The 25741-nt window shown below is 43.2% G+C and overlaps 1 protein-coding gene across 1 annotated transcript in view; it reads right to left on the bottom strand.

The window, feature by feature from the left end:
• Positions 1 to 3382: 3382 nt before the first annotated feature.
• Positions 3383 to 25741, bottom strand: part of LOC127003007 (forkhead box protein O4-like) — a 72841-nt gene continuing 50482 nt past the window's right edge. The window contains exon 2 of the mRNA XM_050869362.1: positions 3383 to 4155. Coding sequence (XP_050725319.1) covers positions 4138 to 4155 — 18 coding nt within the window. The 3' untranslated portion in view covers positions 3383 to 4137. The remainder of the gene's footprint in view (positions 4156 to 25741) is intronic.

The following is a 25741-nucleotide window of genomic DNA, read 5'->3' as shown; positions in this document are numbered from 1 at the left end:
CAACTCATGTCAATCTCAATGGTAGGGTTAAGATTAAAAGAAGGCGAGGCGAGAAGAACATAAGAACATAAGAACGTAAGGAGTCTGCAAGAGGCCGGTTGGCCTATACAAGGCAGCTCCTGTACACTCAACCCCACCTTACCTCACCATCCATGGCTTTATCTAACCTCTTCTTGAATGTATCTATGGTATTGGCACCCACAACATGGCTCCCAAGCCTGTTCCATTCGCCCACCACTCTATTAGTGAACCAATTCTTGCCTATGTCTTTGTTGAATCTGAATTTGTCTAACTTAAAACCATTGCCACGCGTCCTACTTGGCTCCTCCAGAGGAAGGAGGGGAAGAAGAGGAGGAGAGGAAGGAGGAAGAGGAGGAGGGGAACGGGAAGGCGGGGCAGGGATCTTATGTCAATCTCTTTATTTTGGTCTATCAATAAAAAAATAAAAAAAATAAAAAAGATAAAACAAAAACAAAGATACAATTTAAATAGATCAGTCAGGGATTTAAATTTAAAGTCACAAAGAATATATATAAAATTACTATCTACTTATGTATTCCTATGTATTACCATGTGCTCCTATGTATTCCTGAGTGTTACCATGTATTCCTACGTTCCTATGTGTTGCTATGTATTCCTATGTATCAGTATGTGTATTTCTACGTTCCTGTGTCTTCCTATGTATTCCTATGTGCTCCTATGTGTCTTTATGTATTAGTATGAGCATTTCTACGTTCTTATGTGTTCCTATATGTGTTACTGTTTCTCCTGTGTGTTGCTATGTGTTTTTTTAGTATGTGTATTTCTACGTTCCTATGTCTTCCAATGTATTCCTATGTGCTCCTATGTGTCCTTATGTATTAGTATGAGCATTCCTATGTACTCCTATGTGTTCCTATATGTGTTACTATTTTCCCTGTGTGTTGCTATGTGTTTTTTTAGTATGTGTATTTCTACATTCCTGTGTCTTCCTATGTATTCCTGTGTGCTCCTATGTGTCATTATGTATTAGTATGAGCATTCCTATGTACTCCTATGTGTTCCTATTTGCCCTGTGTGTTGCTATGTGTCTCCTACGTGACCTTCCATCCTGTCCCGTCTCCTTACGACCTAGAGACTCACGACCTTCACACCTTAACTTGGAAGACGCTGATTAGACACACCTGGGCGTCCTGGGGGGTGGGGGGGGGAGAGAGAGAGAGAGAGAGAGAGAGAGAGAACAGAGGGTCGGTTTTTAGATAGGAGTCACCATTCATCCTTTAATTAACCGGTAAATCCCCTAAAAAAGCTCATTATGTAGTATGAATAAAAAAATATATATGGAAAAAGATAATGGGAAGGAAAAGAAGGAAAAGGGAAAAGAGAATAGTGTAAACAATGGAAGAGTTATGATAGGAAGGATAAGAAGAGGTAAGAGAAAGGGAAGAAGGGAGAGGAGGAAGGGGAAGGGAAATGGGAGGAAAAAGTGAAGGGAGAAAGGAAGGGTAAAAGGTAGAATTAAGAAAGGGGGAAGAAGAGGTCAGAGAAGGGGGTGGAAGGGAAGGGAATGGAAGGGATAAAAGAAGGGAGGAGGGAAAGGGAAAGAATGGGAGGGAGGGAAGGGGGGAGGGGGAATAATTTTCAGGGCTTAAGACAGGTGTTAAATCCATCCAACAGGTGTGTGTGTGTGTGTGTGTGTGTGTGTGTGTGTGTGTGCGTGCGTCCACCGTCTGGCGTGTATGTGCGTGCGTTTGGGGGAGGCGGAGGAAGGAGCGAGGGAAGGGGAAAGGGACCGCGAAACCAAGGGAAGGGAAGGGAAGGGAATGGAATGGAAGGGAAGGGAAGGGAAGGGGAAGGGGAGGGAAGAGGAAGGGGAAGGGGGGAGGGGTTACACTTCCCTTCCCTGCTCCCTCTATCATCTTCTCTTTCTTCTTCCTGCTTTCTCCTTTTTTTCTTCTTCTTCTTCCTTCTTCTCCTTCTTCTTTTCTTTTTTTTCCTCCTCAATCCCTTAGCTTTCTCTTCTTCCCAATTTTGCCTCCTCCTCCTCCTCCTCCTCCTCCTCCTCCTTTGTCCTTTTAGTATTATTTTTTTCCATCCTTTTACTTCCTCCTCCTCCTCTTCCTCCTCCTCTTCCTCCTCCTCCTCCTCCTCCTTTGTCCTTTTCCTATTATTTTTTTCCCCATCCTTTTACTTTCTCTTCTTCCTCCTCTTCTTTGTCTTGCTTCCTCCTCCTCTTCCTCCTCCTCCTCCTCCATTACCACCTCCACAGGCTCCACCATCATCACCACCACAATCACAGCTACCGGTAGACCACTAATAAATACCCTTCACCACCACCACCGCCACCACCACCACCATCATCATCACCACTACCACCACAATAAAATAAAAAAACGAGAAAAAGAAAATAAAGAAAGAAAAAAGTAACCAGGTGAGAGTAAGAGAAAGGAATGTTAATTAAAGTTACCTGAGAGAGAGAGAGAGAGAGATTAATTTGTATGGCATTGCAATGTGAGTTTTCCCAAGTGGATTCCCATCACACACACACACACACACACACACACACACACACACACACACCTAACTTTAATTTTCCCAGATTCAAGAGTGAGAAAGGATATGGAGTAAGCAGGGAACACTCTCTCTCTCTCTCTCTCTCTCTCTCTCTCTCTCTCTCTCTCTCATCGGAAAAGTCTCACGGATCGTATAAACAGTGAATTTATTTCCTTCTTTTCTTTCTTTTTCTTCTTCCTTTCCTTTTTTTTCTATTGCACATTATTTTATTTTTATTTTACTATCATCATCTATTTTCCTTTTCATCATCATCATCAACATTCTCAGCCTATTTACCTATTATCATTTTTCTTCTCTTCTTCCCTTCTTCTATCATCTCCCTTCTACTATGTCACTCTCTCCTTCCCATCTTCTTTATCTTCCCCATCTTCTACTTCCACCCTTCATCTTCCTTTCTTTATCTTTCTTCTTTATTTCTATTTATAGTTTTTTGTCTCCCCTCTTCTTCCATTTTCTTCATGTCTTCCTTACTTCTTTCTCTTTCATCCCATCTTCTATTCCCTTTCAGAGCTTTCTAATCTTTCTCCCTCCTCCTTTCTTCACTCTTCTTCTATACCTATCTTTTCTTTCATCTCTCTCCCTCCCCTCTTCCATTTAATTCCTCTCTCTCTCTCTCTCTCTCTCTCTCTCTCTCTCTCTCTCTCTCTCTCTCTCTCTCTCTCTCTCTCTCTCTCTCTCTCTCTCTCTTCCCTTTCATCCCTTCCCTCCATCTTTTCTTCATCTTTCTCTCCTTCCCTTCTTTCCTCCACACCCTCCTCTCTCTCCCTCTCTCTCATTCCCTCCCTCCCCCTCTTTCCTTCCCCCCTCGTACATCTTTCCCTTCCCTTTACCATCATCACCACCATTATCACCATCAACATCACCAGCATTACATCTCCTCTTCCATTACCACCACAATAATCTTCCACATTCCTCCTCCTCCACCTCCTCCTCTTCCTCCTCTATCATAACTTCCATTCCCACACCTTCCTTCCCGGGATGGAGTTAATACAAGACTCGTGTATTCGAATACGAATACTTCAAATTTCAACGAATACGAATACAAATTCGAATACACTGAAATTGTTTTAATTCTAATACAAATACTTCTTGAAAGTATTCATGAAAACAGTACTGACGACTTTTCATTGAAAAATACTTTCTTAGCGTAACACTCCCAAAGTTATGCAACAGTAACATGAGCTCATGAACCTGTGCTGTACACGACCACAACACGTCCGCCCAGGGGGCTCAAGTTTTAAAGAACAACGGCTGTCACTTATGATGAATTTCGAAATATTCGTCAGATTATTCGCAGAATACGAATACTTTTCCCTTGTATTTGAATACGAATGAGAATACTTTGATTTCTATAAGTAATTATTCCAATACGAATTTACCCAAATACGGTATTCGTATGTATTCGAATACGAATACTACATTCCTTGCTTCCTTCTTCACCCCATTTCTCCTCCTCCTCCTCCTCCTCTTAACATAGCCTTACCTTCTTCCTCCTTCCTTCTTTCTTCACCTGGCAGGAAGAGGCGGATGACCAGGTAGCTCAACCCCTCCCCCCCCCGGAACACCTGTCTGCGCGGTTCCGCCTCAGCACACCTTTCTTACCTGTGAGAAGGAGAGAAAATGCAATAATTAGGTCACTCTCAGGTAGGTAGGAAGGAAGGTAGGTAGGCTGTGTGTGGGGGTTGGAGGGTTGAGTGGGGAGTGGGTGGGGGGAGGGGGAGTATGTGGGGGATAGGGAGGGTAGGGGGGGTTGTATGTGTGCGTGTGTGTGTGTTTGTGGGGGGGTTGTGTGTGTAAGAGAAGGGGGGAGGGGGAGTTGTATGTATTTGTGTCTGTGCGTGTGCGTGTGCGTGTGTGTGTGTGTGCGTGTGTGTGTGCGTGCGTGTGTGTGCGCGCCATCAATGAGAAGAGGAGCGAGAGACGTGAATGAGAGGGAGAAAAACACGAGAGAGGGAGAGAGATAATGAGGGAGGAAAGATGGGAGGAAGGAGGGAAAGAGGAAAGGGAGAAAAGGGAAGAAAACAGAGGAGAGAAAAAAGGAGAACTGAGGCAGGTCAAGGTAAGGAGGAAACGATGTCAAAGAAGAAAAGGAGGAGGAGGAGGAGGAGGAGGAGGAGGAGGAGGAGAACAGGAAGGAGAGAGAGAGAGAGAGGAGAGAGAGAGAGAAGAGAGAGAGAGAGAGAGAGAGAGAGAGAGAGAGAGAGAGAGAGAGAGAGAGAGAGAATAAGAGGAGGGGGAAGAAAAAAACATATGAAGTCATCTAGTACACACACACACACACACACACACACACACACACACACACACACACACACACACACACACACACACACACACGGTTATTAAGTGTTCCTCGGCGCTGCACAGGTGTCTATCCCAGCCAGGTAAATTACTATCATTATCATCATTATTTTTTTATTATTATCACCAAATTTTACTCCCTGATTCTGAAGTGCGGTTACGTTATGGCAGGGAGTGAAAGAGGGTGCGAGAGTGGAGGAGAGGGATGGGGAGAGGGGAAGGAGAGGGGAGGAGAGAAGGAAGGTGTTCAGGAGGGGTAGGACAGAGTAGGAATCTTAATAACAAGTCAACCAATTTTTTTTTACAACAAAGGAGACAGCTCAAGGGCACAAAAAAGGAAACAATAATAAAAAAGCCCGCTACTCGCTGCTCCTACAAAAAAGAATCACATAAATCCTCCTCCTACTAACGCATAAATCAATAAATATCGTAGTTGGAATAACCGATAACTGTTCTTCCATTTTGTCTTCTAAGGCGATGGCTGGATGGCTAGTGTACAGGCGCGGTGTAGGACCTGGTTCGTATCCCGCCCGCCGCTACAACCCACAAGCTAACAGTGTTCAGTCACCGCCGAGCACCCTAAGACTACCCACATGCTGTCCTGATAACCACCTGTCTGTCAACCCGGACTCTAGCGAACCTCTCTAAAGGGGATTAAAAATGTGCCCCCCCCCCCCCCCCCCCGCAGCATGAGTCAGGCAAGATGGTGCCACTGTAAAACACATGCCTGCGCCTCACCAAGAAAGCGAACCGACGACGACACAGGCGAAACGCAAGCACGGGCGAAACAAAACAAACAAAACAAAAAATAATTCCTTTCCTCTACTATCATCATCACGCATTTAACACGCCAGCAGGAGCAAGCAGGCGCCTTAATAACAACCCGGGGCCGCTAAGCAGGGGGCGGCGGCAGCAGGGGGGCCATTAATCACCGCTGAACCACTGAACACACCGCGGACACTCTGGTCTGAGGCAATTTGAAGTAACGTTACGGGCTTGACGGACGGAGGAGGAGGAGGAGGAGGAGGAGGAAAGAGGAGGAGGCAAAGCACAAGAGGAGGAAGGACTGAAGGAGAGGAGAAGGGAAGGAGGAGAAAGAGGGAAGATAAGAAACTGAAGGAGAAGAGGACGAAGAGAAAGAAAGAGAGAAGAAGAACAAGAGGGAAGAAAGAAGAGAAAAGACTGAAGGAGAAGAAAGGAGGAGAAGGGAAGGAGGAGGAGAGAAGAAAAGAAACTGAAGGAGAAGAGGAAGAAAAAGAGGAGAATCACAAGAGAGAGGAAAGAAAAGGAAAGACTGAAGGAGAGGAGAAGAAGGAGGGAAGAAAAGAAGATGAAGGGAAAGGAGAAAAATGAGAGTGAAGGAAAGAGTTAGCTAAAGAAAGGGGGGATGAAGAAAGCGAAGAAAAAGAAGAGATGAGAAAGAAGGAAGAAGGGGAGGAGAAAGGGGAGGAAACGACAGGTGTAGAAGGAGGCAGGTGGAAGAGGGGGAGGAGGGGGGAGAGGGGGAGGGAAAGGAAGGGGAGGAGGAGAGGGTCACTTCGTCATCCATTGCATTACTTCCTTGCTTGAATCTCTCTCTCTCTCTCTCTCTCTCTCTCTCTCTCTCTCTCTCTCTCTCTCTCTCTCTCTCTCTCTCTCTCTCTCTCTCTCTCTCTCTCTCTCTCTCTCTCTCTTTTACCTGTCAATCTCGCGTTTCAGTTTTCACATTTATTTCCTTTCTAAAAATTCATCAACTATTTTTTTTTTCTCTCTGTCAAACGTTCGGTCATCATTCACACACTATTTCTCTGTTATTTTCACGGTTATTTTATTGTCATCCATCTTCTTTTTCGCTTCTACTATCATCATCTTCCATTCATCTTCGTCGTCATCGTCATCATTTTCTTCTATTACTTACTTTCATTTATCACACAGTTTTTCCTCCTGACCTCTTATACCATTCAATTCTAACCATTTCTTATTTTCTCTCTCTAAACTTCCAATTCTTCAAAAAAATTCTAACCATTCCTTTTTGTTTTCTTTCTAACTTTCAATTATCTAAAACCATCAGAATCAGTATTTTTTTTCTTCCTAACGTCTGATCACATTCAATTCTAGCAAATTCTTTTTTCCAACTTTCACATCTCAAAATCCTAACTAACTACTTTAATTTTCTTAACTAACTTCTCTTTTCCTAACTAACTTCTTTTTCCCAATTTTCACATCTCAAAATCTTAACTAATTACTTCTTGTTTTCCTAACTAACTAACTAACAAACTTCTTTTTTTCTAACTAACTTCTTCTTTCCTAACTAACTTCTTTTTTCCAACTTTCATATCTCAAAATCCTAGCTAACTACTTTTTTCCAAACTAACTACTAACTAACTAAATAACTTTTTTTTCTAACTAACTTCTTTCCTAACTAACTTCTTTTTTCCAACTTTCATATCTCAAAATCCTAACTAACTACTTTTTTTCCAAACTAACTAACTAACTAACTAACTAACTTTTTTTTCCTAACTTCTTTTTTCCTAACTAACTTTTCTCTAACTTTCACTTCTCAAATCCGTCACCATCACATTTCCCTTACGGCCGTATTCTCAGTGAATCTCTTCCCCCTTCACGCGAGGAAACAAGGCTTCGTGGACCAAACGGTATTCTCAGTGAAGAGGAGTGTCTTTGATGCAGCGCGCCAAGCGGCGAGCGGGAAAAAAATGAACTAATTTCCTCTCTTGACGAAGAGGAGGTGAAGGCCCGCTCTTCGCTAATATCTTCGCACATTTAATGCTTTATTACAACATTTTTCCATGTTGCTGTATTATTAATTGGGTATAAGAACAATTTAAATTTTCTAGGCCTTATATAAAAAATAATACAATGCGAGAAACAATATTTTTCTGTTTATTCAAGACTTCACGGTTCCTATGATAATTTAAGCCAACACTGGAACACACCTCTCAACCAGCACGCCCCGCCCTTTAGTCTCAACTATTCACAACAGTTATCTTTTTTGAGCGTTTGTAGGGCGGGCACTTCGAACCATAAGCATGCATTAAGATTGCTGGGATGAATTTTAAAGTGACGGACTAACAGGCTTTCTCCGGGCGCTTGTTTCACAAGTCTGTATGAATATGTGGTGGTATTTGGAACTTACCACAGCCAATCTCCAAACTCGTGACGTCACCTGTGGGTGGAGCTTAGCAAAGCTCAGCAATATAGATGATACCATTTTCCACCCACTGATAGGAGCTCTAAAGCTAGTTAAAAATATATTTACAAGGGAGAAATAATGAAGGGAAAAAGAGATGTCTCATGGAACAGGAGGAAAATAAAGAAAATAAAAGCAGTTTATTCTAACGAGGTCTCCTAAGCTCCGCCCACAGGTAACGGGATGATATGAAAGCGAAGCAAACATAGCCACGGGTACCAACCAATTAAATGCATCAATGTAAAATTTCTGCTATATATAATGTATGTCACTGTATCAAGCACTGTTTACATAAATATTAGTCACACTATATAATCCATTATATAAATGTACCTAAATTGCATTAAGGTTTCGGTTTTCAACGTTTGTTTGATTTGCAGTAGTACCAACACTACACGGAAAGATTGTTTCGAAGGTTAGGAACTGGGCATACCCTTCAACGGAAACACACTCTCTAAGAGACGCTTCGACGAAGAGGGAAGAGCTTCACTGAGAATATGGCCGTTAACCTTTTCCAGCCTTCTGTCCAACCTTCCCTTTCCCTTCACCTCCCTCCCCCACCTTTACCTCCATATCCCAATTCTTCCCCCCTCCCTCTCCCTCCTTCACCTTTCACCTCACTCCCCCACCTTTACCTCCATATCTCAATTCTTCCCCCCTTCCCTCTCCCTTCATCCCACACTGAACTCCATATCCCGTCTCCACCTGACCCCGCTAAGCACACAGCCACGTGGGACCTAAAACAAAGGCAGGGAAAGCGTTAGAACACACAGACAGGACGTTAGAACACACAGACAGAGGGAGAAAGCGTTATAGACAGAGAAATAAGAATGCAAAGACAAAGGGCGAGAAAAAGTTAAAGAAAAGATTAACAGTTAGAGAAAGAGAAAACTTTAACAGAGACAGACAGGAGTTATGACAGAGAGAGAGAGAAAGAGATAAAGTGATGGATTAACAGACAGACAGACAGACAGAAAGACAGTTAAGGACACGGACAGACAGAGAAACAAACAACTAAAAGACAGAGAATGTCATAAACCGCTAGAGAGAGAGAGAAAGAAGGAGAGAAAGCATTAAAACACACACACACACACACACACACACACACACACACACACACACACACACACACACACTCCCCTTCACGCAAATAACACACACACCACATCCACAACAAAACGGATATATCACGAACGAACCAAACTTTCCCATCACCACCATTACTGAAGAACGACGAAGGAGAGGAACGGAAGGGAAGGGAAGGGAAAGGGGCGAAAGGGACGCGCGGATTAGGAGAGCGAGGCGGGTCCTTCACCGGTCCCCTAATTACCAAAGGGGACTTAAAACTCTTAAAAAGGATCAGGGACCTCATGGCGAAGGACTCCTGCTGGGCTGCGGGGGCGTCCTAAAGGGTTTGGATCCTTCTTCACAATCCTTTCCTACCTGGTATCGATTTTTTGATCCCCGGAGCCTCCCCCCCCAACCCTCGACCCCCCCTTGTTCGGGATCCAACACCCTCTGAAAGGCCTCGATCTCGTCTCTGTGTCTCGTGTATTCAGTGATGTGCGTCCCTGGGTTCGTTTCCTCCCGTTGTTTGGGGGGATTAAGGACCTGTGTGTGTGTGTGTGTGTGTGTGTGTGTGTGTGTGTGTGTGTGTGTGTGTGTGTGTGTGTGTGTGTGTGTGTGTGTGTGTGTGTGTGTTGATGGTTGTTCCTCCTCCTCCTGTTTGTTAGTCTTCAGAAGTGTTTCTTTTTTCGTTTCTGAGGCTGAGGTTGTGTGTTTCTGAGGGTTGGTTGCTGTGTTTTCCTTCTTTCTACCTCTTTTTCTTGTTCTTTTTCTTCTTCTTTTTCTTCTTCTTTCTTCATTTCCAAGTATTTGTGTTTGTGTGATTTTGAGGGTTGGTTGCTGGGTTGTCCTTCTTTCTTCTTCTTCTTCTTCTACTTCTTCTTTTTCTTCTTCTCCTTCCCCTTTATTCATTTCTAAGTATATATGTGTTTGTTAGGCTCTTCTTCTTTCTTTAGTTCCAAGTCTTTGTGTGTTTCTGATCCTCAATCGCTGGGTATTCTTATCTTTATAAGTCTTCAGAAGTGTGGTGTCTGGGTCTTCCTTTCTTCCTATTCATTGAGGATATATTACTCTTTGGGTTTGGGTGATTCTCAAGTTTGTTACTGAAATTTGGGTTCTTGAAAATGAAATGCGTGGTCTTCCTTCCCCTCTCGCTCTTCAAGGATGTATCTCTGCGGATGAGTCGCTCGCTCTTCTCTTCTCCCTTCCTTTCTCCTGTAAGTTCCCGAGGGAGTGATGTGTACCGTTTCCCGAGGGTGAGTAGCTGGTTGCCTCGCTCTTTTCCTTGTTCTCTCAGCCTCCCGTAAAGTGTTTTAGGTTTATGTGGTTGAGTCTGTTTTTTTATGTGGTTGAGTCTGTCTTTATGTGGTTGGGTCTGTCTTTTTTATGTGGTTGAGTCTGTCTTTTTTATGTGGTTGAGTCTGTCTTTTTTATGTGGTTGAGTCTGTTTTTTTATGTGGTTGAGTCTGTCTTTTTTATGTGGTTGAGTCTGTCTTTTTATGTGGTTGAGTCTGTCTTTATGTGGTTGAGTCTGTCTTTTTATGTGGTTGGGTCTGTCTTTTTTATGTGGTTGAGTCTGTCTTTATGTGGTTGAGTCTGTCTTTATGTGGTTGAGTCTGTCTTTTTATGTGGTTGAGTCTGTCTTTATGTGGTTGAGTCTGTCTTTTTTATGTGGTTGAGTCTGTCTTTATGTGGTTGAGTCTGTCTTTTTATGTGGTTGAGTCTGTCTTTTTATGTGGTTGGGTCTGTCTTTTTATGTGGCTGGGTCTGTCTTTTTATGTGGGTGGGTCTGTCTTTTTTATGTGGCTGAGTCCGTCTTTTTATGTGGCTGGGTCTGTCTTTTTATGTGGGTGGGTCTGTCTTTTTTATGTGGCTGAGTCCGTCTTTTTATGTGGGTGGGTCTGTCTTTTTATGTGGTTGAGTCTGTCTTTTTATGTGGGTGGGTCTGTCTTTTTATGTGGTTGAGTCTGTCTTTATGTGGTTGAGTCTGTCTTTTTATGTGGCTGGGTCTGTCTTTTTATGTGGGTGGGTCTGTCTTTTTATGTGGTTGAGTCTGTCTTTATGTGGTTGGGTCTGTCTTTATGTGGTTGGGTCTGTCTTTATGTGGTTGGGTCTGTCTTTATGTGGTTGGGTCTGTCTTTATGTGGTTGAGTCTGTCTTTTTTATGTGGTTGAGTGTCTTTATGTGGTTGGGTCTGTCTTTATGTGGTTGGGTCTGTCTTTATGTGGTTGGGTCTGTCTTTATGTGGTTGAGTCTGTCTTTTTTATGTGGTTGAGTCTGTCTTTATGTGGTTGAGTCTGTCTTTATGTGGTTGGGTCTGTCTTTTTATGTGGTTGAGTCTGTCTTTATGTGGTTGGGTCTGTCTTTATGTGGTTGGGTCTGTCTTTATGTGGTTGGGTCTGTCTTTTTTATGTGGTTGAGTCTGTCTTTTATGTGGTTGAGTCTGTCTTTATGTGGTTGAGTCTGTCTTTTTTATGTGGTTGAGTCTGTCTTTTTATGTGGTTGAGTCTGTCTTTATGTGGTTGGGTCTGTCTTTATGTGGTTGGGTCTGTCTTTATGTGGTTGGGTCTGTCTTTTTTATGTGGTTGAGTCTGTCTTTATGTGGTTGAGTCTGTCTTTTTATGTGGTTGAGTCTGTCTTTTTTATGTGGTTGAGTCTGTCTTTATGTGGTTGAGTCTGTCTTTTTATGTGGTTGAGTCTGTCTTTTTTATATGGTTGAGTCTGTCTTTATGTGGTTGAGTCTGTCTTTTTATGTGGCTGGGTCTGTCTTTTTATGTGGCTGGGTCTGTCTTTTTATGTGGTTGAGTCTGTCTTTATGTGGTTGAGTCTGTCTTTTTTATGTGGTTAAGTCTGTCTTTTTTATGTGGTTGAGTCTGTCTTTATGTGGCTGGGTCTGTCTTTTTTATGTGGTTGAGCCTGTCTTTTTTATCTGGTTGGGTCTGTCTTTTATGTGGTTGAGTCTGTCTTTATGTGGTTGGGTCTGTCTTCATGTGGTTGGGTCTGTCTTTTTTTTTTTTTTTTTTTTTTACAGCAAAGGAGACAGTTCAAGGGCACACAAAAAGCAAACATTAATAAAAAAAAGCCCGCTACTCACTGCTCCTAAAAAGATTCCAAAGAGGTGGCCGAAAGATAGGTCAGTTTCGGGAGGAGAGGTGTCCTGATACCCTCCTCTTGAAAGAGTATAAGTCGTAGGCAGGAGGAAATACAGATGAAGGAAGATTGTTCCAGAGTTTACCAGCGTGAGGGATGAAAGAGTGAAGATGCTGGTTAACTCTTGCATAAGGGGTTTGGACAGTATAGGGATGAGCATGAGTAGAAAGTCGAGTGCAGCGGGGCCGCGGGAGGGGGGGAGGCATGCAGTTAGCAAGTTCAGAAGAGCAGTCAGCGTGGAAATATCGATAGAAGATAGAAAGAGAGGCAACATTGCAGCGGAATTTAAGAGGTAGAAGACTATCAGTATGAGGAGGAGAGCTGATGAGACGAAGAGCCTTAGCCTCCACTCTGTCCAGAAGAGCTGTGTAAGTGGAGCCCCCCCACACATGAGATGCATACTCCATACGAGGGCGGACAAGGCCCCTGTATATGGACAGCAACTGTGCAGGGGAGAAGAACTGGCGGAGACGGTACAGAACGCCCAGCCTCGAGGAAGCTGATTTAGTAAGAGATGAGATATGAAGTTTCCAGTTGAGATTTTGAGTTAAGGATAGACCGAGAATGTTTAGTGTTGAGGAAGGTGATAGCTGGGTGTTGTCAAAGAATATGGGATAGTTGTTATGAAGATAGTGTCGAGTGGATAGGTGGAGAACATGTTTGTGAGGCGTTGAAGGACACCAGGTTCTTCTTGCCCCAATCGGAAATAATAGTAAGGTCTGAGGCTAAGCGTTCTGCAGTCTCCAGCCTTGAGTCGTTAAGTTCCTGAAGGGTGGGTCTTCTATTAAAAGAAGTTGAATAATGCAGAGTGGAATCATCGGCATAGGAATGGATAGGACAGTTCGTTTTGGAAAGAAGATCATCAATGAACAACAGAAAAAGAGTGGGAGATAGGACAGAGCCCTGTGGGACACCACTGTTAATAGATTTAGGGGAAGAACAGTGACCGTCTACCACGGCAGAAATAGAACGGTCAGAAATGAAACTGGAGATAAAGGTACAGAGAGAAGGATAGAAACCGTAGGAGGGTAGTTTAGAAAGCAAAGATTTGTGCCAGACCCTATCAAAAGCTTTTGATATGTCCAGCGCAATAGCAAAAGTTTCACCGAAACGGCTAAGAGAGGATGACCAAGAGTCAGTTAAGAAGGCTAGGAGATCACCAGTAGAACGCCCCTTGCGGAACCCATACTGGCGATCAGATAGAAGGTCAGAAGTGGAAAGGTGCTTTTGAATCTTCCGGTTAAGGATTGATTCAAAAGCTTTAGATAGACAAGAAAGTAAAGCAATAGGACGGTAGTTTGAGGGATTGGAGCGGTCACCCTTCTTAGGTACAGGCTGTACTTCCAGCAAGAAGGAAAGGTAGATGTTGACAGGCAGAGGCGTGACATGGAGGAAGGGGGAAGGGGGAGAGGGAGGACAGTGAGACAGGGAAGGGAGGGGAGGGGAGGTCAGTGGGTAGGTGGGGGGGCAAAACAGAGGAGAAAGGAAGAGGAGGAGGAGGTAAGGGAGAGAGGAGAGCAGGAAAGGGGGGTAAAGAAAGGGGGAACAGCAGGAGAGGGGGTAAATGAGGGGGGGGGGGCAAAACAGGGTATAGAGGAGGAGGAGGAGGAGGTAAGGGAGAGAAGAGAGCAGGAAAGAGGGGGAGGTAAGGGGGGGACAGCAGGAGAGGGGGTTAAGTGAAGGCGGGGGAGGAAAAAGGGGACAAGTTCGCCTCCAGATATGAATCACAGGTCCATTCTCTGTCCTTTCTCCGCCATTTCCTTTCATCACCCATCCTCCAGGCAGGGTCACACGGGGTTAGGACGCGAAGGGAAAGTCCTACGCCATATCCTATACCTCCCCCCCACCCACCCCCCACTTGTCCTTCTCTCCCTTCCTCTCCCTCCTTCCTTTCCTCTTGTCCTTTACCTGTCCCTCCTCTCCCTTCCTTTCTTCTCCCTCCTCCACCTCTTCCTTCTCTCCCTCCCTTCCTTCCTTCTCCTCCTCTCCTTTCTTCTCCCTTCTCTACTTTCCCTTCCTCTCCCTCTTTACCTTCTTCCTTCATCTCTCCTTCCTCTCCCATACACGCAGTCTTCTCTCTCTCTCTCTCTCTCTCCGTGACCTGACCGCGCGGCCGTCAGTCTATAACCATCAATTGGAGATTAGGGGACGACAAAGCGTTATCGCGTGGGGGGGTGGGGGTGGGGGGGGGGTGGGGAAGGGCGGCCGTCCCACCTGCTTGTAATTGGATTATGAACCATCGAGGCAGAAGCGGCGGCTCACCCCGACCTGACCTCACCTGGAACACCGCGGGGCAGATCCACGGCCCGATGTGTTTGCGGCCGCGCTGTCCCTACCCCGTCCTACCTCCGCTCCTTCTCCTTCGACCCCTTCTATACAATTTTTTCTCCCCATCTTCTATTCTTGTTTCTTTTGCCCCCTTCTTCTTCTTCTTACATACTCTTCCCCTTCTCTTTCTTTCCTGCCCCGTTCTGCCCCGCTCCTTCTCCTTCGACCCCTTCTATTCAATTTTTTCTTCCCATCTTCTTACCGTTTCTCTTTTGACCCCTTCTTCTTCTTAAATACTCTTCCCCTTCTCTTTCTTTCCTTCCCCTTCCTCCTCCTCTTCGCTCCCTCCTATACCATTTTTCTCCCCATCTTCTTTTCATTTCTCTTTTGCTCCACTTTCTTCTTTTTAAATACTCTTTTCCCCTTCTTTATCTTGCTTCTTTTTCTTCCCTTCCCCTTCCTCACCCGCGTCCTCATCTTCATCCTCTCCGCCCCCTCCTATACCATTTTTCTTCCCATCTTCTTTTCGTATCTCTTTTCCCTCCCACTTCTTCTCACCCACCCTTTTCCTCTATTTCTTCTTGCCTATCTTCCTCCTCCTCCTCACCTCCCTTTTCCCCCCCAACTCCTCCTCGTTTCCCTTTCCCTCCCTTCCACTTCCCACTTACCCTTCTCTTTCTACTCTTTCTTGTTTACTCTCCTTCTTCCTCTCTTCTCTTCGCCACTTCTCCAACTTCTCACTTTCTGCTTATTCATCTCCTCCTCATTTTTTCTCTCATCTCCTTTTTGTTTCCTTTTTCTCCTTTTCCTCGCCTACCCTTCTCCTACTTCTCTTTCTACCTCCTCTTCCCTCTTTACTTATCCTTCTACTCCTTCTCACCTACCCTCTTCCCCTCCTCCTCCTCCTTCTCACCCTTTCCATTCTCACCTCCCCTGTCCTTTCTCCATTCTTTTTTGCCTCCCCTCCCATCCTCCCCCTCCCCCCCCCCCCTTTCGGACCGTTAGCTCAGGTCACGGTCACTGCTATCACCCCATCACCTGCCTGTCCTGACCTCCCCCCTCAACCCTCACCCCCCCTCCCCTCCTTCCGCCGTTCATCTTCCTCCCTATTCACCGTTCTTCACTAGCCTCCGCTCATTCATACTGACGCTAGTTTTTCGTTATTTACTGTTTACGAAAAAAGTTTGATTCTCGATGGGGCAAGTTTCGTCATTTTTTTCGTTTTCTTTTTTTTTCGTATTTTTTATAAAGGTTAAGTGTGTGTGTGTGTGTGTGTGTGTGTGTGTGTGTGTGTGTGTGTGTGTGTGTGAATGATAATAGTAATAATAATAATAATAATAATAATAATAATAATAATAATAATAATAATAATAATAATAATAGAAAAAAGACTTAAGGAAGGAGTGCAGACATTTCATTTCTTTTCGTCTTCGTATATTTTTTCTGTTGTTAAGTTACTGATAATATTTTTTTCTTTCCATTCTTTTTTTCTTTCTTCATTTTCTATTAGTTCCATGAGGAGGAGGAAAACATGTGCAGGAGAGGAAGGGAAGATAGGAGGGTGACGTAGGGAAAGAAAACAAAAAGAAAGGGAGAGACAGAGGAAGGAAGAAGAAGGGGAAGGAGGAGAGAGAAGAAAGGTAGAAGAGGAAAATATGAGGGAGAGAGGGAAGAGAAGAGAGGAGGAGGGAAACATGTGTAGGAGAGGAAGGGAAGAGAAAGGAGGGTGACTTGGGGAAGGAAAACAAAAAGAAAGGGAGAGAAAGAGGAAGGAAGAAGGGGGGAGGAGGAGGAGAGAGAAGAAAGGTAGAAGAGAGGAAAACGTGTGAGAGAAAGGGTAGATAAACAACTTCTATATGTTCCTCGCAGTAAAATACATAGTGAAAATCTCGTTCTGTTATGTTCCTTTACACTCCTTAAAGAATAAACAAACAAAAAATTATGTTCCTTTGGTTTCGACGCAAAAAAAAAAATGTTTCTTTGGGTGAGGAACTATACCACATCCTCCTCTTCCTCCTGCTCCTCCTCCTCCTCCTCCTCCTCCAGGGTGGATCAGAGAATCGAACCCAACAAATCCAGGCGATACAAACTGATTCGCCCTGCTGCTGAACTTCTCCCAGGCGACCATGTTACGTGACGGGGGGGAGAGGAGAGGCGGAAGGGGAAAGGAGGAAAAGGGAAGGGGGAGGGGGTGAGAACAGGGAGGGGGCAGAGGGAAGGGGGGGAGAGGGAAAAGGGGGAACGGGTGAGGATATGGATGTGACGAAGGGAAATAAAAGGAAAGGATGGGAAGAGTAGGGATAGGAACGTGAGGGAAAGGGCAGGGAAGAGTAGGTCAAGGTAAGGGAAAGGAAGGGAAAGGAAGGGAAGCGTAAGTGAACGAAGGGGAAGGAAGGGAAGGGTAGGGAAAGGAAGGGAAGGGAAACGAAGTGTAGGGAAAGGAAAAGGATAAAAAGGGGAAGGGAAACGAAGGGTAGCTAAAGGAAGAGAAGGGAAGGAAATGAAAAAAAAGGGGAAGGAAAATTAGGACAGGGAAAATAAAAGAATGGAAGGAGAAGAAAGTAAGGGGAGGAAACTGAAGCCACATCCTTAACCATATCACCAACCACATCACAACTACGCCACATCAAATAACCACATCCCTAGCTCTATAGTTCTTACCACATCACAACTGTCACATTCTTATCCATCTTTAGCCACATCACAAGAACCCAGTCAATCTCTAGCAACATCAGACATCCACATCACCTTAGCCCAGCCACACAAAACCACACCTCTTCCCTAGCCACATCATACCTTAAGTCACATCCCCAGCCATATCACAACACCACATCTCAAGCTACATCCCTATAGCCATATCTCAAACTACATCTTCCACATCACGACCACGCCACATCACAGCTCCACATCCCTATAGCCACACCCTTGACCACATCACACAGCCACACCCCAAACTAAATCTCCACATCACAATCACGCCACATCACTAACCACATCACAACTCCACATCCTATAGCCACACCCTTGACCACATCACACAGCTACCTTCCAAGCTACATCCCTTGCTACATCACTACCACACCACCTCGCCGGCCACATCCCTAGCCAGGCTCCCCCGTACAAAAGGATCAAAAGCTGTTTGATGAGTGTGGACAGCGAAGAAGAGAGGAGGAGGAGGAGGAGGAGGAGGAGGAGAGGAAACTGTGTGAGAGAGGAAGGGAAGAGAAGGGAGGGTGACGCAGGGAAGGAAAACAAAAAAAAGAGAGAAACAGGAAGGAAGAAGAAGAAGAGAGAGAAGAGAGGTAGAGGAGGAAAAGGTGTGGGAGAGAAAGGGAAGAGAGAAAGGAAGGAACGTAAGGAAGAAAAAGAAGAAAAGGGAGAGAAAACGAAGGGAGAGGAGAAAGAGGAGAAAGAAGAGAGGGAGAGGAGAGGAAAGTGTGTGGGAGAGGAAGGGAAGAGAGAGAGAGGAGGGAAAAATAGAAAAGATAAGAAAAAGAAAAAGGAGGAAAAAAAAGGAAGGGAGAGAGAATGATTAAGAAATAGGACAAGTAGAGATGAGAGGAGAGGAAGAGGAGGAGGAGGAAAAGAGAAAAGAAGGAAAAGAGAGGAAGAAAGATAAAAATAAATATATCTGGCAAAGGAAGGAAAAGAGATAGGAGGCGGAAAAAGAGAGAGAGAGAGAGAGAGAGAGAGAGAGAGAGAGAGAGAGAGAGAGAGAGAGAGAGAGAGAGAGAGAGAGAGAGAGAGAGAGAGAGAGAGAGAGAGAGAGAGAGAGAGAGAGAGAGAGAGAGAGAGAGAGAGAGACCAAAATCAAGGAAGAGGTCAGAAGAGGAGGAAGAGGACGAAGAAGTGTTGTGGGACCCTTACAGAAAACACACACACACACACACACACACACACACACACACACACACACACACACAATACCATCTCGCTAACGTGACTGATAAAGAAAGAAAGGAAGAAAGAAGGAAGGAAATAGAAAACAGTAGAAAGAAAAAGAAAGGAGAATGGAAGGAAGGAAGGAAGGAAGGAAGGAAGGAAGGAAGGAAGAAAAGAAAGGAGAATGGAAGGAAGGAAGGAAGGAAGAAAAGAAAGAAAAGAAAGGAGAATGGAAGGAAGGAAGGAAGGAAGGAAGAAAAGAAAGGAGAATGGAAGGAAGGAAGAAAAGAAAGGAGAATGGAAGGAAGGAAGGAAGGAAGGAAGGAAGGAAGAAAAGAAAGGAGAATGGAAGGAAGGAAGGAAGGAAGGAAGAAAAGAAAGGAGAATGGAAGGAAGGAAGGAAGAAAAGAAAGAAAAGAAAGGAGAATGGAAGAGAGGAAGGAAGGAAGGAAGGAAGAAAGAAAAGAAAGAAGAATGGAAGGAAGGAAGGAAGGAAGGAAAGAAGGAAGAAAAGAAAGGAGAATGGAAAGAAGGAAGGAAGGAAGAAAATGGTGAAAAAAAAATAAAGAGGAACATAACAAATAAAACACGAAGGCGAAAATAAATGATACCACAACAACCATCATCACAACCTCAACCACCACCATTACCACCACCACCACCACCACCCAAAAAGTGTTACCAAACTATAAAAAAAAAAATTCTAGAAATCTTACTAACCTCATTCCTTTAAAATATTACCAACCATTCCGCTAAAAAAAAAGGTGCCTCCTCAAAGAGTTACCAAACCAAAAAACTAAAAAATATTACCAACTCCCAACTCAAAAAAAAGTATTACCAGCCCCACCACCTAAAAAAAAAAAATATTACCAACATCGAAAAAATGTTAATCTCTGTTAAAGGAATATTACTAACTTCCCCGAAAAAAAAAATAGTACAAATCTTACCAGTGAAAAATTTAACCAACTTACCAGTGAAAAAGTATTACCAATTCTACCCCCCCCCAAAAAAAAGCATTACCCACCTTACCACAAAAAAATGTTGCCAACTCAACACACACAAAAAACAAACTAACCAAACTAAGGAAGAAAACAAAGAAAAAACACCAATACAAAGACGAATAACAAAACAAAAGAAAGAAAACTAGAAAGAAATAAAACTGTGAAGTGAGAGAGAGAGAGAGAGAGAGAGAGAGAGAGAGAGAGAGAGAGAGAGAGAGAGAGAGAGAGAGAGAGAGAGAGAGAGAGAGAGAGAGAGAGAGAGAGAGAGAGAGATATAGAGAGAGAGAGAGAGAGAGAGAGAGAGAGAGAGAGAGAGAGAGAGAGAGAGAGAGAGAGAGAGAGAGAGAGAGAGAGAGAGAGAGAGAGAGAGAGAGAGAGAGGGGTGGGGGGGGTCGGTCAGTAGCCCCTCCTCATAATTGGGTTAAAGAAGGCTGGGTCCACATTTGAGCCATTAATTGAGAGAGAGAGAGAGAGAGAGAGAGAGAGAGAGAGAGAGAGAGAGAGAGAGAGAGAGAGAGAGAGAGAGAGAGAGAGAGAGAGAGAGAGAGAGAGAGAGAGAGAGAGATGGTGACAGGGAATGAGGGACAAGAAAAAGGGAGAGAAAGTGAGAGAAAAAAAGAGGAAGGAAAAAGAGGATGGTTGTGTGTGTGTGTGTGTGTGTGTGTGTGTGTGTGTGTGTGTGTGTGTGTGTGTGTGTGTACCGAGAAAGAGCAAGGAAAAAACAAGGAAAAAAACAAGAAATCCAGAAAGGGGGAAAAGTAGAGAAAAGTGAAAAGGCGAAGAAAAAATAAGGAGGAAAACAAGAAAAAAATAAGGAAAAGGCGGAAAAAAACATTTGTAGGAAATAACATTTTGACCGGAAGGAAAAAAATTAAAGTAAAAGATATATTAGAAAAAAAGCGTGGGAAAAAAAGGATAGGAATTTAAATATAAGAGAAAAAAATGGAAATAATGAAAGAAGAAACAAGAAGAAAAAATGAAAGGAATGAACCAAATCAGTAAAAAAAAAAGTTAATAATTGAAAAAAATATCAACAAATTGAATGAAATATGAAAATTAAATGAAATGAAATGAAAATGAATAAAAAAAGTATGAAAAATACGAAACAAAAATAGAAGAAAAAAAACTAGACAAGATTTTAAACACGAGAACAATAAATAAAGAGAAAAAAAACGAAAATAAACAAAAGAATGAAACAAATAACTAAATAAATATAATGAAAAAAATGAAAAATTAAATGAAATGAAAAGGAATGAAAAGTTAGAAAAATATTAAACAAAATCAGAAAAAAACACTAGAAAAAAATATTAAACGTCTCAACTCAACGCAAAAAAAAAAAAATAATAATAATAATAACAAAGAAAAAAGAAAAAGGGGGAGAAGAAAACGAAAGAAATAATAAAATGTGATAAAGACAAAAAGACGAATGGAGGAGGAGGAGGAGGAGGAGGAGGAGGAAAATCAGAAAAAAACAAAAAATAAATAAACCGTGATAATGAAGACAAAAGAAAAAGAAAAGAGAAGAAAAAGAGAAAAAAGAAGAAAAAAACACGAAAAAAGTCACACTCCAAAACTTCTCTTCTCACGCCTACTCTCCTTCTCTCTTCCTCTTTTCCTCCTCTTCCTCTTCTATTTCTCCCTCTTCTTCTTTCCTTCCTCCTCTTCCCTTCCTTCTTCTCCACGTTTCGTCCCTCCTTTTCTTTCTTTCATTCTCCGATTTTTTTTAAACCCCTCTCTCTCTCTCTCTCACACACACACACACACACCTCCTCCTCCTCCTCCTCCTCCTCTTCTCTTAGCTCTCCCTTCCCCCTCCTCTCCCTCCCTTCCTCTCCCTCTCCCTCCCTCCCTTCCTGTGACACGTTCTCCACACCAATGTAGGGAGAGTGATCATTAACAGCCTGGAGGGGACAACAGAACGGAAAAAGGGAGAGAAAATAAGGGAGAGGGAGAAAAAGGGAGGAGAAAGAGAGAAAGGTGACATGAAAAAGAGGAAAAATATGAGAGAGAGAGAGAGAGAGAGAGAGAGAGAGAGAGAGAGAGAGAGAGAGAGAGAGAGAGAGAGAGAGAGAGAGAGAGAGAGAGAGAGAGAGAGAGAGAGAGAGAGAGAGAGAGAGAGAGAGAGAGAGAGAGAGAGAACGTGTCTAAGTGTTTCCTAATGACTGACCAGCGTTGTTCTTCTCTCGATATTATTATTTTTATTATCATCATTCTTCCTCCTCCTCCTCCTCCTCCTCCTCCTCCTCCTCCATCAACCACTGCCTCCTTAGTCCTCCTCTTTATTCTTCATCAATTACTACATTATTATTTTTTTGGATAGTAGTAGTAATAGTAGTATTGGTAGTAGTAGTAGTAGTAGTATTCTCATTATCACTATTACAACAATTACTACTACTACTACTACTGCTGTTATCTTCGTCCATCCCTTACTACTACTACTACTACTACTGTTACTACTGTTATCTTCGTCCACTTAAAATCCCATTCCTCTCTTCCTTTCCCTATCAGGCATTCGGTGGAAGGGGAAGAAAAAAAATTAAAGGACAAAATGTGAAGGGGAAAGAAAAGGGGAAGAAGAAGGGAGAAAGCAAGGAAAAATGGACAGAAGACAGTGGGAGAAAAGAGGAAGAAAGGAAGATAATAGAAGTAGGGGAAAAGGGAAAAGAAGGGCATAGAAGTGTTGGAAAAGGAAAGAAAGGGGAAAGAAGAGAAAGAACGGGATCAAAGAAGAGGGAAAGAAGAGGGCCATCATTATCAGTGGTGTCAAAGGTGTTAGTTAAGGGGGATAATATGAAAGTGAAAAGGAAGGGGAAAGAAGAGGGAAAGAGGAAGGAAGGGATAGGTAGCAAGGGAAGAGGATTAGAAGAGGGGCATCATTATCACGTGTTCGGAGAAAGGAGAGGAGGAAAAAGTGAAGGAAGAGATAAAAAAAAGGAAAAATATGAGAAGGAGGCAAGAAGAGGGAAAGAAGAGGGGAAGAACAAGGAAGGGATAGGAAGCAAGGGAAGAGGAGTAGAAGAGAGGCATCATTATCACGTGTTGGAAGGAAGGAGAAGAAAAAAAGTAAAGAAAGATATATAAAAGGAAAATATGAGAAAAAGGAGGAAAGAAAAGGGAAAGAAGAGGGGAAGATGAAGGAAAAGGGACAAATAAAAAGAGGGTTAACAGAAGAGGGCCATCATTATCAGGAGGTCGGAGAAAGGGGAAGAAAAAAAAAGAAGCATTTGGACAAGGAAAAAATATGAAAAGGGGAAAAGGAAAGGGAATAAGAGTGGAAAGAAGATGAAGGAAAAGGGACAAAAAGAAGAGGGGCATAGAAGAGGGCCATCATTATCAGAGGTGTCCGAGGTGTCAGTCAAGGTCGTGATATGCAGGGAAAATATGAAAGTGAAAAGGAAGGGGAAAGAAGAGGGGAAGATGATGGAAAAGGGACACAAAAAGAGGGGTAACAGAAAGAAGAGGGAAAGAAGAGGGGAAGATGAAGGAAAAGGGACAAATAAAGAGAGGGGTAACAGAAAGAAGAGGGAAAGAAGAGGGGAAGATGAAGGAAAAGGGACAAATAAAAAGAGGGGTAACAGAAAGAAGAGGGAAAGAAGAGGGGAAGATGAAGGAAAAGGGACAAAAAGGAGAGGGGCATCATTATCACAGGTGTCCGAGGTGTTAGTGAAAGTGAAAAGGAAGGGGAAAGAGGAGGGGAAGATGAAGGGAAAGGGACACAATAAGAGGGGTAACAGAAAGAAGAGGGAAAGAAGAGGGGAAGATGAAGGAAAAGGGACACAAAAAGAAGAGGGAAAGAAGAGGGGAAGATGAAGGAAAAGGGACACAAAAAGAAGAGGGAAAGAAGAAGGGAAGATGAAGGAAACGGGACATACAAAAAGAAGAGGGAAAGAAGAGGGGAAGATGAAGGAAAAGGGACAAATAAAAAGAGGGGTAACAGAAAGAAGAGGGAAAGAAGAGAGGAAGATGAAGGAAAAGGGACAAATAAAAAGAGGGGTAACAGAAAGAAGAGGGAAAGAAGAGGGGAAGATGAAGGAAAAGGGACAAATCAGAAGAGGGTGTCAGTCAAGGTCGTGATATTCAGGGAAAATTCACGTTATCAGGAGTGCCATAACCCGGTGCCTCGTGTCGGTTGGAGGGCGCGCCTGGGACCTTTGTGTCTGGACGATTAGATAACGCACATTCTGGTACGATCCGCCTCCCAGAAACCCTTTAAACACGTGTTGATATGCGGTCTCTGTTTCCCCCCCACACTCTGGTTTCCTCGGGTTGAGGTTGGGTTGGTTTGGGGTTAAGTTGGGTTGGGGTTGGTTAAGTTAGATTAGGGTTTGGTTTGGTTTGGTTTGGTTTGGTTTGGGTTAGTTTGGTTGGGGTAGGTGTGACTCGGTTGGGGTTGGTTAGGTTAGGTTGGGTTGGGTTAGGTTAAGTTAGGTTGGGTTAGGTTTTGGATAGGTTAGGTTAGGTTGTGTGTGTGTGTGTGTGTGTGTGTGTGTGTGTGTGTGTGTGTTTAAGGTTAGGTTAGGTATGGTTAGTTAGGTTGGATTAGGTTTTGGATAGATTAAGTTAGGTTGTGTTGTGTTGTGTGTGTGTGTGTGTGTGTGTGTGTGTGTGTGTGTGTGTGACCTCATAAATCCTTCCTCAATGTTACCTTTGATATTTTTTCCTTCCTGTCTGTCTGTCTGCGCACCTGTCTGTCTGGGTCACCTCTGTCTCTCTCTTCCTCTCTCAAACAAATTAATGAATGAAAAAAAAGGAGAGAAAGAAGAGGAAAAATAAAAGTGACCGTGAGATGAAGGAAGGAAGGAAGGGAAAGAAAAGTAGAAAGTGAAGTGAACTGCCTTGCTAAAATGAAGTGAGGTGAAGTGAGGTAAAGGAAGGAAGGGAACAAGTAAACAATGAAGGAAGAAAATAACATAAAAAAAGGTTGGGTTGAGATGAGCAGAAGTGAAGTTAGAAGTGAACTGAAGTGAGGTGAAGGTAGAGGAAACATATAGGAAGAAAACAATAAAGCTAGACAACAATTAAAAAAAGGTAAGTTGAGTTGAGTTGAAATGAAGTGAGTGAAGTGAAGTGAAAAAAATGAAGATAAGAATTAAGGGAAAAAGAGTTGAGGTGAGCTACAATGACGTGAAGGGTGGTCAAGTAAAGGAGAAAGAGAAGAAAATAGAGAAGATGGACTACAATAAGATGAAGTGAAGTGAAGTGAGTTGAAGTGAAGTGTGGTCAAGTTAAGTAAAGGAAGTAAAGGAGAAAGAGAAGAAAACAATGAAGATAAACCACAATAAGATGAAGTGAAGTGAAGTGAAGTGAAGTGAAGTGAAGTGAAGTGAGTTGAAGTGAAGTGTAGTCAAGTAAAGTAAAGGAAGGGAGAATAAAGGAGAAAGAGAAGAAAACAATGAACACACACCACAATAAAATGAAGTGAAGTGAAGTGAGTTGAAGTGAAGTGAAGTGAGTTGAAGTGAAGTGAAGTGAGTTGAAGTGAAGTGTGGTCAAGTAAAATAAAGAGAGAAGGAGAATAAAGGAGAAAGATGATAAAACAATGAAGACACACCACAATAAGATTAAGTGAAGTGAAGTGAAGTGAAGTGAATTGAATTGAAGTGAAGTGAGCTGAAGTGAAGTGTGGTCAAGTAAAATAAAGAGAGAAGGAGAATAAAGGAGAAAGATGATAAAACAATGAAGATACACCACAATAAGATTAAGTGAAGTGAAGTGAAGTGAAGTGAAGTGACGTAAGGAAAGTGAGCAGGATAGATTACTCCACCACAAAGGGACGAAGGAAAAGGCGCTAAACCCTTTTATGTGAAGGTGTGGGAGTGAAGGAGGGAGGGAGAGAGAAGGAGGGAGGGAGAGAGAGTGGGAGGAAGAGTGGGAGGAATGGATGAATAGTGGAATGGATAGAAGGGATGGGAGGGAAGGAGAAGGGAAATAGGATGAGGGAGAGAGGAAGAAAGGTAAAGGGAGGAAGGGAGGAAGATTGAGGGAGAATATGGAAGGTTGGGGGAATGAACGGAAAAGGGAGGGAGAGAGGAAGGGAAGTAAGGAGAGGGAGAGAAGTGAAGAAAGAAAAAAAAGGAGGGTGATGAAGGAGGATATGGAGGAAGAAAAGGGAAGAAGGAAAAGGGAAGAGAAATATGAAGGAGAGGAAGATAAAGGGAATGGAAGAAAGGAAGGAAGAAGATGAGGGAGAAAGAAAGGAAGAAAGGAAAGGAGCAAAGAGGAAGGAAAGAAAAGGAAAAAGGAAAAGAGGAAGATAATGAGGAAAACTTAGAAAAAGAAAGGAAGGGAAAGAAGAGATAAGAAGAGGAAGAAGAGGGGAGAGGGAGAGAAGGAG

Source organism: Eriocheir sinensis, chromosome 24 (genome assembly GCF_024679095.1).
Source record: "Eriocheir sinensis breed Jianghai 21 chromosome 24, ASM2467909v1, whole genome shotgun sequence".
NCBI classification, from domain to species: Eukaryota; Metazoa; Arthropoda; class Malacostraca; order Decapoda; family Varunidae; genus Eriocheir; species Eriocheir sinensis.
Note: the sequence above shows the minus strand (reverse complement) of the source record. Positions and strands in the feature narration are given on the sequence as shown.